At 33.7% G+C, this 20,142-nt stretch overlaps 1 protein-coding gene across 7 annotated transcripts in view; it reads left to right on the top strand.

Annotated features, from left to right (window-relative positions):
* COP1 (COP1 E3 ubiquitin ligase) overlaps positions 1–20,142 on the top strand; it is a 235,295-nt gene that overhangs the window by 95,657 nt on the left and 119,496 nt on the right. For all 7 annotated transcript variants that reach the window (XM_004372845.2, XM_023728059.1, XM_023728060.1 and 4 more), the window contains 2 exons: positions 571–685; positions 8,520–8,655. In XM_004372845.2, the coding sequence (XP_004372902.1) occupies positions 571–685; positions 8,520–8,655 (251 nt within the window). The remainder of the gene's footprint in view (positions 1–570; positions 686–8,519; positions 8,656–20,142) is intronic.

Here is a 20,142-nt window from a genome sequence, read left to right as displayed (position 1 = left end):
TATATACATATATATATGATTCATTTATTCTGTTCTTATAATGAACGTGCCAAAGTATTAGTACATACAAATTGCTGCTCCTAAATACAGTGTCAGTGTTGAATATTTTCTATAGTCAAGCACTGTTGCTATAATTCAGAGGGTCTACACCTCAGAGGACTGCATTGCTTAGGGGTGATTAAAAAATTAGTTTTTTATTTGATAGTTGTTTTCTGACAATTTCCGGATATTGTGATTTTTAAAATTCTGATTTTCAGAATGACAGTTAATAATGAATTCTAACTATTTTCATTTAATTTTAAGAGCTGAAAGAAGTTTCTCATTTTAGTTTTGTAAAACTGACCTTTGGATCTTATTTCTGATCATTTTTTAGCGTAAAAAATGAACAGATTTGGTTCTTATCAGAAAATATCATCTAAAAATTACAGTTTTTTTTTTTTTTAACATTTGTTATTACTTTAATGTGATGGACTTTTGAAACTAAAACACACAAGCATTTGGATACTCTGCACAGAGGAGAATGATTTATTCTAACTTAAAAGCACCTGTCTTTTCTTGTTATCACCTTAGACAAAGAAACAGCCTTGGTATAACAGCACATTAGCATCAAGACGAAAACGACTCACTGCTCATTTTGAAGACTTAGAGCAGTGCTACTTTTCTACAAGGATGTCTCGTATCTCAGGTACATGTTCAGGCATTCTCTTAAAATACTCCAGGTTCATATTTCAGATCCATTTCTCTGTATTTATAGACAGAGTTCTATTCACAAAGCAAATATGGGTATTTTAGATGCAGTCGTTCAGAGTATTATATAAATTCTTGGAACTCTTGGAGAATATTGCCTTCCCGTAGTTATTTTTGTTCTCTTTCTTTATTTGGGAATTTTTAATCTTTATATGGAGAGGTATATAAAATTAAAAAAAAAAAAAAATCAGCCATGAAAATGTAGCCACCAAAATGTTGCCTCCTGTTCAACATATAATAATTTCTAGCAACTCGAGCCTGTGCTAAGAATAAAAAGATGAAAGAAGCAGTTGTTACTATTAAGGAGTGTAAAATCTAGTGCAGGAAGGCAACAAATAAATAATTCTATGTGATATTATGTGTTTTGTAAATATGTAAAGAATATTTCAGGAATGGAGAAGAATATCCACTAATATACTGGAAGTAAAAAAGCCAGTCCAAATTGAAAATGGGGAGATGTAAGGGAATGATCAGCGGAGGGATTTCAGAGGAGTTGTATTTTGCCCAGCCTATTATGAGTTAACTGAAAAAGTTAATCAGGAACATGCTCACAGAAGAGGATATAATGTATGCAAAGACATGGACATGACAGTATAGGATATTTTTATTGCTGTAGCAAAGTAATCTAGTTCTGTCCTTTTTGTTAGCTCTTTGATCTTCAGCCTTTCTCAGTCTCAACCAACACCAACCCTATGGGTTTTTTTAAAGTTTATTGGTGATGTATATAAAACACAATGCTTGATATATTTTGGATGCTCAATTAATTGATGCTATTATTAGTTCATCTGCTCAAAGTGAAGACCACCAAGGAAAAAAATACCTGATATTTTGTTAGTTGTTAAAAATTGGACCTTATTTTTTTTCTTGAATATTTTTGTCATTAGTTGCCGTCAAGTCGATTCTGAGTTACAGCAACCTAGGCATGCTTATGTTATAATCTTTGTATTGCTTAGATGTTTTGGACAAACTTGCCTTGGGGTTGTTTGAGGAGGAAAAAAATGTATTAGATTTACGAGGCACTTTTTCTATGAAGACTAGGAGAAAGGTAATATTGATATAGATGTGTTTTAAATTAACGATAGTTTTACAAATGAAAAAGTTTTGTTTCATTGTCTGAGAATTGAGCCTCTTTTTGAGCCTCTAATAATCTGTAAATTACATTGTTGTTGTTAGTTGCCATTGAGTCAATTCTGACTCAGATTGACCCCATGTGTGCAGAGTAGAACTGCTCCATAGGGTTTTCAGGGCTGTAACCTTTCGGAAGCAGATTGCCAGGCTTGTGTTCTGAGGCATCTCTGGGTGAATTTTAACCACCAACCTTTCATCTAGTAGTCGAGAGTTTAACTGTTTCCACCACTGAGGAACTCATAAACTGCATTAGGAAGCTGATAGATTGAAAATTGCCTAAGACCTGCATTCTGACTGGGAGAGAGTTTCTGTTAAGCCTTACATATCTTGTCACTATGATATTGAAATACAGCTATAGGAAAATGGCAGACATTTAAAAAAAGAAGTAGTTGTAAAGAGACTGGGGAAGGCTGTTGTTATTAGTAGTGTTTAAGTAACTATCAGTATCTGCACCCTGTGGTATAGTAAAGGTAATCAGAAAATAGTTTATTTTGGGGGGATGTAGCTTTATAGGAGGGTAGAATAATAAGTTAAAGCTAGGAGGAAAGTTAGAAGTAGTTTTTATGTGTGTGCACATGTTTGTGTGTGTGTGGGCATGGCTGTGTTGTACTTAAAACGTGTTGTCTCCCAACAAGCACAGGATACATATTCTTCTCCAGTGCAAATGGATCATTTTCTAGGAAATACAATTTGGTAAGTCACAAAACAAGTCTCAATAAATTTTAAAAGATTGAAATCATATGAAGTATATTATCTGACCACATAGAAAATACTAGAAATCAGTGATAGGAGGAAAACCGGAAAATACACAAATATGTGAAAATTAAACAACACACTGTTGAATAATCGGTGGGTCAAAGAATAAATCAAAAGAGAAATCAGAAAATACTTAGAGACAAATGAAAATGAAAGTACAACGTACCAAAACATGGGATGCAGTGAAGGCAATGCCCAAATGGAATTTTATAGTGGTAAATGCCTATATTAAAAAAGAAGATCTCAAAATAATAAGATAAATTTGCAATTTAAGAAACAAGAGAAACAAGTACAAACTAAGCCCAAAGCTTTCAAAAGGAAGGAACTAACAAAGATCAGAGCAGAGATAAATTAACTAGAGAATAGAAAAGCAATAAAAGGAATCGACAAAACCAGAAGTTGGTTCTTTGAAGAGATCGGTACAGTCAACACACTTTTAGCTAAACTGACAAAGGAAAAAAAATAAGAGAAGATGCAACTAACTAAAATCAGAAATGAAAATGGGGATTTTACTACTATATAGAAATGAAAAGGTTTATAAGAGAATACACTGTAAGCAATCGTATGCCATCAAATTAGATAACCTGGATGAAATCAGCAAATTCCTAGAAACACGCAAACTTCCTAAAACTGACTCGAGAAGAAATGTAAAATCTCAACAGACCCGTAACAACTGAAGAGATCGAACCAGTAACCAAAACCTCCCAACTAAAAATAATACTAGACCAGATGGCTTCACTGGGGAATTCTACGAAACATTTATAGAAGAATTTATACCAGTCCTTCATAAGCTTTTCTAAAAAATTGAAGAGGAGGGAACACTTCTAATGAGGCCAACATTACCCTGATACCAAAGTCAGACAAAGCCAGCACAAGGAAAAAAAAAACTACATACCGTTATCCCTTATGTATATAGAAGGAGAAATCTTTAGCAGAATACTAGCAGATCACATCATAAAAGGTTTGTACACCATGACTAAGTGATATTTATTCCAGGAATGGTTCAACATTAGAAAATCAAGTCAATTTAATACAATCACATTAATACAACAAAGGAAAAGAACTACATGATTATCTCAACTTATGTGAAAAAGGCGTTTGACAAAAATCTACCATCCTTTCATGATAAAAATGCTAAATAAACTAGGAATAGAAGGGAAATTCCTCAATATGATAAAGGACATTTCTGAAAAACCCACACGCAGCTAACCTCATAGTCAATGGATAAAGACTGAAAGTTTTCCATCTAAGATCAGGATCAAGACAAGGATGCCTGCTTTCACCACTATTATTTAATATTTTACTGGAAGTTATTCTTTGAACAGTTAAGCTAAGAAAAGAAATAAAAGATATCCAAATTGAGAAGCACGAAGTAAAGCTGTTTCTACTCACAGATGACATGAACCTATGTATAGAAAATCCCAAAGAATCCACAAGAAAGCTGTTAGAGCTAATAAGTGAATTCAGCAAAATTGCAGGATACAATATCAACAGACACAAATCTGATGTATTCCTATACATCATCAATGAACGATCTGAAAAGGAAATTAAAATAATTCCATTTACAATAGCATAAAAAAGAATAAAATATCTAGGAATAAATTTAACCAGGGAGATGCAAGACTTGTACACTGAAAACTATAAAACATTGCTGGAAGAATTTAAAGACAACCTAAATAAATGGAAAGACATCTTATCTTCATTAAGTGGAATATTTAATAATGTTAGTATGTCAGTACTACCCAAAGCAATCTATAGATTCAAAACAATCCCTATCAGAATTCCAACAGCCTTTGCAGAAATGGAAATGCCAGTCTTCAAATTCATATGGAATCGCACGGGGCCCTGAATAGTCAAAGCAATCTTGAAAAAGAAGAATAAAGTAGGATGACTCACATGTCTCGATTTCAAAACATACTATAAAACTACAGTAATCAGAACAGTCTGGTACTATAATAATGGATGTATATAGACCAATGGAATAAAATTGAGAGTCTAGACATAAACTGGCCAATTGATTGTCAACAAGGATATCATATCCATCCAATGGGGAAGAGTATTCTGTTCAATAAATGATTGTGGAACAACTAGATTTCCACATGCAAAAGAATGAGATTGAACCTGTAACTCATACCATTACAGTAAAATTAACTCCAAATGGATCAGTGACCTAAACATAAGAACTAAAACCACAAACCTCTTAGAAGACAACATAGGGACGAAGCTTCGGGACGTATCGTATTTTTCACAAATAATGCGCGCCCTCTATGTTTGTCTGCCAACTGCTCCCTCCCCCTGCGAAATATTTTCATAAGCGCTGCTATGCTAATTTTTTTGCCTGTTGCTTTAAAAAAAGTTAGCATAACGTGCTTAGGAAAATACCTCGCAGGGAAAGGGAGCGATTGGCAAACAAACGTAGAAGGTACGTGTTATTTGCATAAAAATATGGTAGTTTTTTACATGGATTCTTAGATATAACACTAAAAGCACAAACAACAAAAGACAAATTAGATAAATTGGATTTCTAAAAAAATTGAAAACTCTTGTGCATCAAGGGACTTTATCAACAAAGTAAAGAGAAAATCTACATAATGGAAGAAATTATTTGAAAACCATCTTCTGATAAGGGTTTAATATGAAAATACATTTAAAAAAACACCTACAACTCATCATCAAAAGCAAAGAAATGAAAAACTGGGCAAAATATTTGAATAGAAATTTCATTAAAGAAGAGATACAAATGGCCAATAAGCAGGTGAAGAGATCCTCAACGTCATTAGTCATTAGGAAATTGCAAATCAGACGACAATGAGATACCACTTCTAACACATTAAAGTGGCTATTGTCAGAAAAATGGAAAATAAGTGTGGGAGGGGATGTGGAAAAATTGGAAGCTTCATCCATTGCTGGTGAGATTGTAAAATGGTACAGCTGCTGTGGTAACCAGTTTGGTAGTTTCTCAGAAATTTAAAAATAGACTATCATATCACCCAGCAATTCCATTCCTACGTATATACTCAAAAGAATTGAAAGCAGAAAGTCAAAAACATTTGTACACCAGTGTTCATCCCAGCGTTATTCACAGTAGCAAAAAGTAGAAGCAACCCAGTGTCCGTCAACAGATAAATGGATAAAGAAAATGTAGTATATCCGTAAATGGAATATTCTTCAGCTATTAAAAAATTGGAAGTTCTGATACATGCTATGACATGGATGGGTGAACCTAGAAAGCATTATACTGAGTGAAATAAGTGAGACAGAAAAGGACCAATATTTTATGATCCTACATATATGAAAATATATGAAATACCTATCACTGACAGATGTATAGGTGTAAAAATTCATTAGTGGTAACCAGGGGCTGGGGGAAGGGAGAAATGGGGAATTATTACTTAAGGCATACCAAGTTCCTATTGAGGGTGATGAAGAACATTTGGAAATTGTATTGTTGCACAACAGGGTGAATGTAGTTAATGTCACAGAATTGTACCCTTAAAAATAGTTAAAATGGCAGATGTTTTGTTAATATGTTTAATCACAATAAAATTTTTTTAAAAGTCTGAGACTTTAGGAATCTTAAGTTTATCTTACCAAATTTACACATTGACCACGTATTGCCAAATAGGAAATTCCTCCTTGTGCCTTTAAGTGTAAAGAGGAAATTTAAGTTTTAAGTAATGAGGCACCTAAGGCGTTGATTCTCCTTTTGTATACTTTCTCACCCCCACTTTTATTTTCAACTATGAAAATGAGAGAGGAAGGTTAAGACGTTAATGCCTTGGATTCCTAATTGTAACTGAAAAAGAAGGTAAATTTTAAAGCATTAGGAGAGAGGAGACACTGAAATCACATTTATAAACCAATGTAATTAGAATAGGAGAGGTCATATGTCAGCAAATATGTAAGGATGTTTATCATAAACTAATCAAGCAAGCAAAATTCTGCTTTCCATAGCCTTGTAAATGAAAAGTAATTTCTAAGCTTTCAGATACCGAAATAAATCTTTTTATTATTTTCTTCGAAGCTTCTGTTAAGAGTAGATGTTAATGAGTTTGTATAATGACCTAAAATCTGGGTACCTAGCAAAAGATTGTGGGTCTTCAACACACAGTACACATTCTTGGATGCTTGTGAATTTTATGTACTTAGCGGTTGATGTCTAAGTGTGAGAGACTAGATTAACATTAAAATAGTTTTTAAATAAATATCTAAAGTAACTGTCTTTCCAGTAAGTATATTACATTAAATAAGCTCACAGTGACAGGATTACATATAAAAAGAATTAACTGTTACGTACTGCAGCATTTTGTAGTACAGTTGATGATTGTTTTTTTGCAGTAACCCATGTTTTATTTATAATTCGTTGTATATCGTGAGAGTAATTTTTGTGGAGCAAGAGCTTCATCTCAACACCATTATGATACAGCATGCTAATTAGGTTTATTCCTTTTTGCTGTTTTTAGAATGGAAGCATTACAAAATTGGACCCCTTTAATCTAGGTTGTTAGATGGATTTGCTTAGTATTTAAATCTTTAAAATGTAAATATTAGGGGCTGAAGCTTACTTAGTTTCTTCACATAATTGTTTTTTTCTTTGTTTACAAATCAACTATTTGATAAGTTTCTTCATGTTAGAAATTATTTTCAAGATAACCTAATATTTCCAAGTAAATAAATTCTTTAGTATGTATCATATAGTAAGTCTTTTGACTTAATTATTCTTAATGTCTTAATTTCATTATGCCTGCCACTTTTAGATGACATTGAAGAAGGGAAATCTCAGTAGGTTACCTTGAAAAAATTGTGTATGTGTATGATATTACAATAAGAAAGAAGCTATAAAAAGACAGTGTTGTAACAGGAATATATCAAATTCCTATCTAGGAAGCTAAAGTAATGAGACTTTTCATTAGTTCTTTTTATTCTTTGGAAAGGAAAATTAAAGTCCAAACTTAAAGCAGTCTTTAAAAAACATTGGTTTGTTTTATTCATGCTTTCAATGTTGACCTGTTTCTAGATTGGAGAATAGAGTTAGCTGTATTCTTAGGTCTTTCATAAGGGTTGATTTTGTTAAATTCCACGATATAGCTATGAATAGTTTTCTGACACGGATTACCCAAAGTTATTTGTACAGTATATTGGATGGAATTATTGTTTTCTATTTTTCACCATGCCATTGGAGTGAAACTTAATTTTTTTCCTGATGTAGGCACTCTTTGGGAAGGGGGGCGGGGCGTGGAATGAAATGCAAAAAATTTCAAACGTTTTTAAAGTTTGGTTTTGAGAATCATTCATACCCTGCAGTTTTCTACTCCCTGTAATCGGATTTGAAACACTTAAAAGATTATGTGAACAGTTATTTCACTTTCTTTTTACTTAATCAAGAATTTTTTTAACTTAAAATATGTTATTATAAAATGTTTTGAGAGTAAGTAAACATGGCAGTGAATATGTATACCTATAAGCATGTTCCTTCAAACTAACAAATACCCCGTTCAGTATAGATATTCCTCTCTCTACCTTCTTTCTCCATTGCCATAGCCTTTGTTTTAATAATTGATTTAACGTTTCTTTACCAGTAGCTCTCTTCTTTTCTCCTAAGAAATTTTTGCTTAAAATGTTTTTGTTGATGTGGATGGTGTGGAAAGAGACAATGTAATTGCATTACCTTCGAAGAAAAATTATATGTATATTTTTCTTTTTTTTAAGTGATATTTTTGATTAAAGCTGAAAAATCAATCGATGAATTTGTGGTTAGTAGTCTTCCTTAAATGCTTTTTCAAGGATTATTTTTATTAATTTGGAGTATAATTTTTAAATTATAGATATTGCTCTTTCACTTATTTTGTAGTTTAAATTATCTATTTTATTTTGTTTTCTTCATGTAGATGATAGTCGAACTGCAAGCCAGTTGGATGAATTTCAGGAATGCTTGTCCAGGTTTACTCGATATAATTCAGTACGACCTTTGGCCACATTGTCATATGCTAGTGATCTTTATAATGGTTCCAGCATTGTGTCTAGGTAAGTATTGGGCAGAACTGCTTAGTATTTTCTTTCGTAAGAGCATCTGGAGTCTAACTAATTTTGAGAAACATTTTAGTTGAGAGCCTGGGTTCTAAAGTCAGGTTGACTGCCAATTCATTAGTTCTGTGACCTTAGGCAAGTTTCTGAAGCTCCTTAGTCCTCAGTTTCTTCATCTCTAAAATGGAATGATTAATGCTATCCGCCTCGTAGGGTTGCAGTTTGTGTTCTTGTAATTTGTTTGTCTTGTTTTAATAACAAGGTAATGCTTTCCTAATAAGCACTATCTCCTCTTTAGTTCTTGGAAGACTTCATATGGAATTGGGGGTGTTTCTCCCTTAAATATTTTGTAGAATTCTCCGGTGAAGCCATTTGAGCCTGGAATTTTCTTTGAGGAAAGATTCTTAATAAATTCAATTTCTTTAAGAGATTTAACGCTATTCAAGTCAACCATCTCTTCCTGTTTGAGTATTGGTAGTTTGTATCTTTCAACGAATTTGTCCCTGTCATCTAGGTTGTTGAATTTATTGGCATAAAGTTGTATATAATATTCCCTTATTGTCCTTTTAATATTTTTAGATTCTGTAATGATGTCCCCTCTCTCATTCCTGATACTAGAAATTTGTTTTTTCTCCCTTTTTTCCCCCCTGAATAATTGGTTAGAATTTTATTGTTCTTCTCAGAGATCCAGCTTTTGATTTCATTTTCTCTATTTTTCTATTTCATTGATTTCTTCTTTAGCTTTATTATTTCCTTATTATTTTTTGCTGTCTTTGAATTTAATTTGCTCCTTTTTTTTTCTGTTTTATTTAGGTGGACACTGTGAGGTTATTGACTTGATACCTTTTTTCTTTGCTAATATAGACATTTTTGTGCTATAGATTTCCCTCTAAGAACTGTGTTAGCTGTATCCCACAAATTTTGATATCGTATATTTTCATTTTCATTTAGTTCAGAATACTTTGTAATTTCCATTTTGATTTCTTCTTTGACTCATGGGTTATACAGACATGTATTATTAGTTTTCACATATTGGGATTTTGTAGTTATTTTTCTGTTACTGATTTATAATTTAAAATTATTTTTATCTTCACTGTCATATTGATGATCATTCTTTTAAAATATTCTAAATGAAAATTAATAGAAATCTTTTAGTGTCATCAAATTGCCAGTCCATGTTCAAATTTCCTAGCATAAACAAACCTTAAAAGGATAATTTTGAAGTAGATCGGGAATTTGGCAAGCTTTAACTCATCTAGTATTGCTAAAATTTTGCATGCTTTTCATTTTCATGACTTAAGATTTTTATTTATTAATTGATTTACTTGCTATTACAATAAACCTTTTGTTATATTCTAGCTTGTTCTAACTCACTAATGAATAAGACAAAAATTATGTTCATTTATTTTTCTATATATTGGCAGTGTGAGTATTTCTTATGCACTGGATTGAATAAAATTTGAAAATACTTGTTTAGCTTTGTAATTAATTCATTTAACAGAAATTCATTGAACACCTAATGTGAGCTGGCTAAGCGTGTAATTATGAACAGGCCAGATATGGTGCTTGGATTCAGGAAAGCTCACAATCTTAATTCATTGCCTTTATAGAAAAAATTTAAGAATAGTTTATGAAACAATTTAGTTTGAATCAATAGACTAATAGTATTATCTAAGTTCTTAACTACTGTAAGAACTTAACATATTTTTAAAGGCTTCAAAAATGTAACCTGACTGTAAAATGGCAAAAATAACTGTGGAAGTTTATTTGTAATATTGACAAGATATGTATACACGTACCTATAATGATATGAATTTACCCAAGCTAAAATATAGTCCAGTTTAGAGCTCTCCTGTAATGTCAGTTAATTTTCCTGGCCATTGTGAGTTCATCCTGTACTCTGTTTTCTTCTCCATTAACAGCATAAATAAAAAACCAAAGTAAAAAATTCCTTCTGAAAATATTACAAAGGCAGCATTTTTAGTTAGTAAATGTGCGATTGGTTATAAATCTCTAGTCTCAAAAAAAAAAGTAAGAACTAGTCTTTTTCCTTATTCTTGAAAGCTGAATTTTTTTTTTAAATATCTATTAAACCTTGAAGGGGCCCTGGTGTTGCAGTGGTTAAGCACTCAGCTGCTAACTGAAAGGTTGGCAGTTGGAACCCACCAGCTGCTCCATGGGAGAAAGATGGCAGTCTACTTCTGTAAAGATTTACAGTCTTGGAAACCGTATGGGAGTTCTACTCTGTCCTATAGGGTCGCTGTGAATCAAAATTGACTTGACGGCAGTTGGTTTATTAAACCTTGAGCATACCAAGACATTTGTATCAGCATATTCTGCAATCTGAGGAAGAAATTAACTCCCATAGGAAGACCTAAACTAAGTTGTAGTATTGTTAAAGGTGAGGTTAGTTCATTTAAAATATTTCAATTAAAAAATTAAAAGACACCTTTAGTTAGTCCATCTTGCATGCCAACATCCATTCTTTTTAATTACATTGAATTAATACTTCCAAAAGACAAATTTCCAATTTCCGAAGTTTGTTGGGCAAGACAGATGAAGACCAATAAGTAGTAACAAAGGAAGATAGTAGCCAAAGAAATGAAGGGGTTTGGAAACTTTCACAGCCCTGGTAGTTTCATATTCAAATATATTATTGATAATAAATTCATTTTGAAGATTTTTAATTTCTCTCAAAGTAGGAAATTTAATGAAGAATTTCTTTTGGGAAAGGGATAAAGAAATGGTAGGTAATGTTGAATTTAGTGCATTATTTCACTACATCATTGAAGAAATAGTTATAGTTATTCTTACTGTAAAATTTCATGAAATATATCTAATGTTGGTCACTAATATATTGAGCATCTCACTGAGAGACAAAGCCCAACCACTCTGCTTTTATAATTTTTCTTCCTTTGTTTATTGATCATTTTGGTTCTATAATACCATAGTCATCAGTCCACAAGGTGGCAGCATTTGTTTACTTTGACAGTAACTTAATATTAGAGATTAGACAATGTATATAAATCAGTGGCTTATAGCAGAGTTCATTGTAATACCACATGGTCCTAGTTTAATAATAGCAAGTAATGAAAAGGATAGAAGACACTTACAGCACTCTTCTTAATACATATCAGTAATGTCACATTTTGCATTTTTTCTTAAAGTTGGTTTTCAGTGGCCACCAGAAGGCAGTGGTTTGAAACTGCACAGTTCAAAACTTTGAATACTTGGTAGTGATGGCTATTTCTTGAATTCCTTGTTTGGATTTTACATACCTAGATTGTTATGGTTGAAATTGTGACGTATTCCATCTCTGCTTCAGAGAATATTTTAACATTTTGTGTATGTTTGCTCAAATTGTTGAATTAGAGCTGTATTGGACATTAGGAAATTACATTCATAAGAGAATGCTTATATATTGTGGCATTCATTGCTACTGGATCAGTCACTACATGGATAGTATAGTATTTGATTACAGTTTATGTTTATTGAGGGCTTACTCTTTTCAGACACTATTGAAAGCATTTTACATGAGTTAACTAACTCATTTAACCCTTATTAGTCCTATGGGTAGAATATTTCTATTAATCCCATTTTACAAATGAAGAAACTGAGGTAAAACACAATTCTGTAACTTGTCTGAGGTCAACCCAGTGTTAGTAAATGACAGAACTGAGATTTGAATCCAGGAATTCTGGCTCCGGAATCCTGCTCTTTCCTTCAGGATCTGTTGAAACCTTTGGAAAAGTTTTCGGAAAGACTTTCTTTAGTTTTGAGAAATACAGAAGAATAACAGGAATTCTTTTGAATTTCTTATACTTCGTATCCCTATTACTGTCTTGTCTAACTAGGCTATAATAATGGGCTTTTTTGAGTTTTAATTTAATGTGATTATTACTTTCAGATGCCACTTTTATTGCCAAATTAAACATGTTTTTAAAGTGGTCATTTATAAGATTGTTTTGCTAAACTTTAGTTTGTAATGTAAGCCACTGCTGAGGCAGATTTAGGGTAACTTTTAATGTATCCTTTATTGTTGAATGCTTATAATTTTAAAGTTTGTGCTTCATCTCCAGGTAATTATTGACTTGTTTTCTAGGGATTAGATATGATTTTAAGGATGATTCTTGCACCATTCTGTTTTTGTCACAAGATATTTCTATTATTGTCTTAAAAGTTATTGGCCGTATGAGGTGAAAAATGTCATAAATGAAGGTACGGAGGAAAACATCTCCTTTTCGCCTTTTGCCCAGGGCCTGTCTTTTAAAGCAGTAATTTTTAAAACTATATTCTAAGCTTGAAGCTTCATCAAGTCAGGGGTCTTATCTGTCCTATTTCCAGCTGCATCCCCATGTCTGGCATGTGGTAGGTGTTCAATAGTAAATATTTGTAGAATGAATGTATGAATTAATGGAAAATTGTTTTGCCTACTTGGAGAGGGTCTGGAACCAGTCGAGGTTTACCAGTTGTCCACCTTAATATGCTTTTACGGACTTGTTTACTGATAAGTGCTCCTTTGAAGACAGTGTCTTTAGGCTAAAAAAGAAGTTTGTAAATCACCAATGACGCATGGCAGAAATATAAATTAACGTTGACAGTTTAAAGATAGAGAAGTTCACATTTGTCAATAAGTGTTGATGAGTTTCTTACTCTGAAGATTGAAGATACAACTTAAGGATGAAACAAAAACATACTAAGCTGAAACTTTAGAAGTCATTATATGTTCTTCCCCTCCCCCATAGGCCTCTACCCTAAAATTTCATGTTCTCTCCTCCCACCCCCACCCCTGCTTGTTGGTGGTTGACTTAATTTTCATTTTTATTAAACATTTAAGAATTTATAACAGATTTATTGTTGCAAGTCATCACGTGTCTGTCAGTTTGTTGTACTTTACTGGTTTCTGTGTTGTGATGCTGGAAGCTATGCCACCAATATTTCAAATACCAGCAGAGGAGCTTCCAGACTAAGACAGACTAGGAAGAAGGACATGACGATCTACTTCTAAAAATGTTGACCAGTAAAAACCTTATGAATCGTAGCGGAACATTGTCTGATACAGTGCTGGAAGATGAGCCCCTCATGTTGTAAGGCACTCAAAATATGACTGGGGAAGAGGTGCTGACTTAAGCTTAAGTCAACCATAATAATGTGGATGGAGTCAAGCTTTCAGGACCTTCATTTGCTGATGTGGCATGACTCAAAATGAGAAGAAACAGCTACAAACATTCATTAATAATAGGAACGTGGAGTGTATGAAATATGAATCTTAAATTTGGAAGTTGTCAGAAATGAAATGGAATGCATAAAAATCTATATTCTAGGCATTAGTGAGGTGAAATGGACTGGTATTGGCCATTTTGAATTGGACAATCATATGGTCTGCTATGCCAGGAATGACAGATTGAAGAGGAATGACATCACATTCATCATCAAAAAAGAACATTTCAAGATCTAAAGTACAGTGCTATCAGTGATAGGATAATATCCATACCACCTTCAAGGAGCCAGTTAATATGACTATCATTCAGATTTACACACCAACCACTATCGCCGAAGACAGAGAAATTGAAGATTTTTACCAACTTCTGCAGTCTGAAATTGATCAAATATGCAGTCAAGATGCACTGATAATCACTGGTGATCAGAACGTGAAAATTGGAAACTAAGAAGAATCAGTAGTTCGAAAATATGGCCTTGGTGGTAGAAATGATGTCAGAGATTGCATGATAGAATTTTGCAAGACCAAGGACTCAAAAACACCTTTTTTCAACAACGTAAACGGCGACTATACACGTGGACCTCACGGGATGGAATACACAGGAATCAAACCGACTGTATCTGTGGAAAGAGATGGTAAAGAAGCTCAGTATCATCAGTCGAAACAAGGCTGGGGCAGACTGCAGAAGAGACCATCAATTGCTCATATATATATACAAGTTGAAGCTGAAGAAAATTAAAAACAAGCCCACGAGAGCCAAAGTACAACCTTGAGTATATCCCACCTGAATTTAGACACCGTCTCAGGAATAGATTTGACAGATTGAACAGTAATGACCAAAGATAAGACGTGTTGTGGGATGACATCAAGGACATCGTACATAAAGTAGCTAAAGCGAATGAAAGAAATGAAGTAAAAGGGCTGAACAGAAGATTTCAAAGGGTGGCTCAAGAAGACAAAGTATCATGATGAAATGTTCAGAGACCTGGATTTAGAAAACCGAAAGAGAACACACTTAGCATTTCTCAAGCTGAGAGAACTGAAGAAAAAAATTCAGGCCTTGAGTTGCAGTATTGAAGGATTTATGGGCAAAACATTGAACAACACAGGAATATCAAAAGAAGATGGAAGGAATACACAGTTGCTGTATCAAAAATAATTCGTTGATGTTCACCCATTTCAGGAGGCAGCATACGATGAAGAATCGATTAAAAGAAGAAGGCAAAGCTGCACTGAAGGCATTGGCAAAAAAACAAGGTTTCAGGGATTGACTGAATACCAACTGAGATGTTTCAACAAACAGATGCAATGCTGGGAGTGCTTACTCATCTATGCCAAGAAATTTGGAAGACAGCTACGTGGCCGACCATCTGGAAGAGATTTGTTTTTGTGCCCATTCCAAAGAAAAGCAATCCAACAGAATGCAGAAATTATCGAACAATATCGTTAATATCACATGCAAGTAAAATGTTGCTGGAGATCATTCAAAAATGATTGCCGCAGTACATCAACAGGGAACTTCCAGAAATTCAAGCCAGATTCAGAAGAGGATGTGGAACAAGGGATATCATTGCTGATGTCAGACGGATCTTGCCTGAAAGCAGAGAATACCAGAAAGATGTTTACCTGTGTTTTATTGACTGTGAAAAGGCATTTGACTGTGTGGATCATAACAAATTATGGATACCATTGCGAAGGATGAGAATTCCAGAACACTTAATTGTGCTTATGAGGAACCTGTACATAGATCAAGAGGCAGTCATTAGTATAGAACAAGGGGTTACTGTGGTTTAATTCAGAAAAGGTGTGCAGCAGGGTTGTATCCTTTCACCATGCTTATTCAGTCTGTATGCTGAGCAAATATTCCAAGAAGCTGGACTATATGAAGAAGAATGGGGCATCAGGATTGGAGGAAGGCTCATTAACCACCTGTGATATGCAGATGACACACCATTGCTTGCTGAAAAGGAAGAGGACTTGAAGAACTTACTGATGAAGATCAAAGACGACAGCCTTCAGTATGGATTTCACCTCAACATAAAGAAAACAAAAATCTTCACAACTCGACCAGTAAGCAACATCATGATAAATGGAGAAAAGATTGAAGTTGTCAAGGATTTCATTTTACTTGGATCCACAATCAACACCCATATAAGCACAGTCAGGAAATCAAACAACATACTGCATTGGGCAAATCTACTGCAAGAGACCTCTTTTAAGTGTTCAGAAGCAAAGATGTCACTTTGAGTACTAAGATGGCGCCTGCCCGAAGTGATGGTATTTTTGTCACCTCATATGAATGCAAAAACTAGAAAATGAATAAGGAAGAACAAAGAATAATTGATGCATTTGAATTATGGTGTTGGCGAAAAATGATGACTATACCAGGAACTGCCAGAAGAACAAACAAATTTGTCTTGGAAGAAGTACCACCAGAATGTTCCTTAGAAGCAAGGATGGTGAGTCTTCGTCTCATATGTCTCACAGGTTTCACTGTAATAAGTGTTTCAGGGATCTGATAAGATGCTGTGGGAGTTGACTAAAGATGGAGTTTACTTTAGGCTCTGACTTTTAGTTTCCAGGAGTCATTTGAGATGGTTCTTTTGTGTTTTTTCTTCTGAATTTCTAAAGCATATTCTTCCTGTGTTTGATTTTTAAGATAAGGATTGGCACTAACATACTTTCTTCTGTTGCTTCATTGTATCTAAACCCAGGGCCTGTGTTATTTCTTACAGAAGTTTTCGGTGGAATTGTTATTGAAAAAGGCTGGTCTGTTATTGTACTTAGCAAGTTTAAGGGGAAGACAAAGCTTTGTTAAAAGTGCAGTTAAAATGCGGAGGAGTAAGGGAATATAACTATTCACACATAGTTGTATAGACTACCTATATAGGAGGAAAAAAAAAAAAAACCCGTTGCCATTGAGTCAATTCCGACTCATAGCGACCCTATAGGACAGAGTAGAACTGCCCCATAGGGTTTCCAAGGAGTGGCTAGTGGATTCCAACTGCCAGCTTTTTGGTTAGCAGCCGAGCTTTTACCACTGCGCCACAAGTGCCAGGCCTATGTAGATCTTTACACTAAAGCTTCTGTTTTGGATATGGGGCAAGGAAGATCAATTTGAATGAGTAAAGTCTCATTTTTAAAATGAGTTTTAAAAAACAATGCAATTTTATTGCTTTTGGCCATCTAGCCTAACTAGAAATAGGTTCAATTAATTTTATGTAAATGAAATGAAATGAGAACTTATTTGAAATTATTCTAGCATATTATGCCACACATTGTAAACACCAGGTTAATGTTAAGTAGTATTCTTATCCCTTTAAGATTTACTTGCATGGCTTTCAAACAGTGGTTCTGAAATTTTAGTATGCGTTAGAATCAGCTGGAGGGTTTGTTAAAATACAGGTTGCTGGACCCCACTTCCAGAGTGTCTGATTCGGTAGTCTTGCTGGGGCTGATAATTTGCATATCTAACAAATCCCATATGATACTGACGCTGCTGGTTTGAGACCACACTTTGAGAGCCACTGCATTAGGTTAAGAGCTTTAAAAAGAGGAAATTTACTTCTAGTAGGACCATACTTATTTTTATATCTATATTTTACTTTAGCTTCTTGAATGAATGAAAGAAGCTAGGATAAAAATCTTCTAGTTTACAGAACTTCCTAACTAGTAAACTATGATAGTTTGCTATGAGTGTGTTGCATATGTACCAAGATATTTTATTCCCTCTGCTCTTGGAGCAGTTGGGTGGCGTGTGGGTTGGAGAACCCTGAAACCAGTCCAATTAGGCTGGTCTTCATAGCTGAAATGAAGTTCAAGTAGTCTAGATTGTTTAGTTTCATGAATACTGATATGGAGATAAAATTTAGACTTTTCTTTTATGCTGCAGCACACATAGAAAATGATAATATTTGTACTACACACTGGAACGAACAGAGAACGAACAGAAGAGAGCAGCTTGGGACCTCCAGCTTTTAACTGGCTGTCCCTAGGGCAGAGAGGATCAATCACATAGGCACCTTATTTGCCGTGCTGCTGCACAGTGATGGGGAAACTTCTCACTTAGAAAATCCAGAACAGATAAAGTATCTTAGTTTCTCTTGAAAAAGTTGTGCAGGAATTTCATAGTAAAATTTGTATTGAACTCTTTAGTGTATAAAGTATTGGCATTCCATGTTGATGATTAACCTGCAAAGCCCGAATTCTGTTCTTAAAAGGAAGCCTACCTTGTACTCTTACTCTGCTAGAGTACCATCTCAGTTTGACATAGAAGTGAACTACTCAGCTGCCAGTAAATAAGACACACCTTTTGGAGGATTCAGAGGGAAGTTTCGAACCTGTGAAAATTTGAAAAAATATGTTCTTAAATTTAATCTCTTTATTCACTCTTCCTTATACTGTTAACTTACTTAGGAAGAAATAAGAGCAAAGTGTCCTATTTTATCACTAGTACTAGTTTAGTGGGATTTCACTTTAGGTGTAGCTTAGAAGTACTATAATGTCAGTATTCATAAAACTTAATCTGGTAAGAATGTTTTGCAATACAAATATTTGACAAAGAGAACCTCAGTGCACCATTATATGCCCTAGGTTTGATAATTTGCCCATAGATTGCTTCTATCAGACATTTACAACTTCTAGATAAGATAGAAAGTTACTCTAAGAGCATCCCACATGTACCATTTCAGTTTTTCCCTTTTATCTCAATTTCTGTATATACTGTTCATAATAGACAATTTCATATTATTGTGACACTTCACCTTATAGAATTTAACTGCAGCAGTCTCATTAAATGAAAAGCAAAAAGGCTTTAGAACAAAATAAATGCCACTAAATTAATGACGAAAGCTCATGTATTAGCAAATGGCCAGCTTCTTAGGTTATTTTAGGCCTGTTGACTTATTTTATATACCGTTCCTGTAATCTTAGTTACCTGGTTTGTGTATTTTCAAATTAAAAAAGGAAGAGAGATTGCAATAGATAGGCTCAGTGACAGCAGCAAGAAGTGATATAGCTAGTAGCTTGACAAAGAGGAAGAAATGATGAAACTAGAAATTGGAGCTCAGAAAGTAAAGCAGTCTGTATCCATTTAATATAAGGTCTCAAGTAGTTTTCTCATCTTAATAGACCCTGAGATCATTGAAGTGTAATAGAGTATGGTAACTAATGTTGACATTACGATGTTCAGTGTATTCATATGAAGGTAGTAAAGAATGTATTATTACATTTGACAGATTACCGCTCAGAGGGGTTCAAAAGTTGTTTTCAATATTTACTTAACTAATATTTATTGAGCACTTACTTTGTCTTATAGCAATGAACACATAGGCCTTGGAAATGCTATTGTATCTGTTAGCCTTTAAAAATAATTTTTAAAATGTATTTTTCCATTTGTGTAAATGAAATATGAAAAAATACTCATATTTCTTTATAATTACTATTAAACTTTGGGAATCGCAAGTTGTGAAACCAGCAAGTAGTCAAACTTTGCAGTGGTTTCATTTATATAAAACATTTTGGGTGTGAAAAACAATGGACTTTTTTATAGTAGCTGTTTTAAACATTTAATAATTCCATTGTCTCTATCAGTTCTGGGCCTGTTTCATTGACAGTGGATTGTTTACTTTTCAGATTTTGAAACCTTTTTAGCTATCTTGCTGATTTTCAATTCAATTCCTTTGTGATAAGCAAATATACTCTTAAGATTTCAATCTTTTGAAATCTGTTGTGCATTATTTCATGACCCAAAATAACTGATCTTAGTGAACATGCCATTTGCACCTGAAAAGAATGCATATTCTACGTCTGTTGGGAATAGAGTTTTATAAATTCAGTTAGGCTAGTGTTTTGATTTTCTATATGTTTACAGAAATTTTGTCAGCTTGTTTTATAAGTTGATGACGGTGTTTTATAATCTGTGTGGGTTTGCCTTTTTCCTTGTGATTCCTGTTAGTTTTTACTTGATATGTTTTGAAATGCTGTTATTAGGCACATATTACACTTATGATTTTTATAACTTTCTGATCTATTGTCCCTAGAAATACTCCTTTTCTTTAAAATGGACTGTTATTAATGTATCCAGTTTTCTTATGCTTAATATTTTTATTGTGTTTCTTTTTCTGTCTTTTTGTTTTCACTGTTTGTGTCTTGGCATTTAAAGTGCACCTATTGTTGCTTCTTGTTTTACGCAGTCTGATAATATCACCTTTCGATTGGAGTATTTCTAAATAATATAATTACTGATGGATATAATGAGATCTTTC

The sequence above is a fragment of the Trichechus manatus genome, unplaced genomic scaffold, assembly GCF_000243295.1.
Source record: "Trichechus manatus latirostris isolate Lorelei unplaced genomic scaffold, TriManLat1.0 scaffold00021, whole genome shotgun sequence".
NCBI lineage: Eukaryota > Metazoa > Chordata > Mammalia > Sirenia > Trichechidae > Trichechus > Trichechus manatus.
Note: the sequence above shows the minus strand (reverse complement) of the source record. Positions and strands in the feature narration are given on the sequence as shown.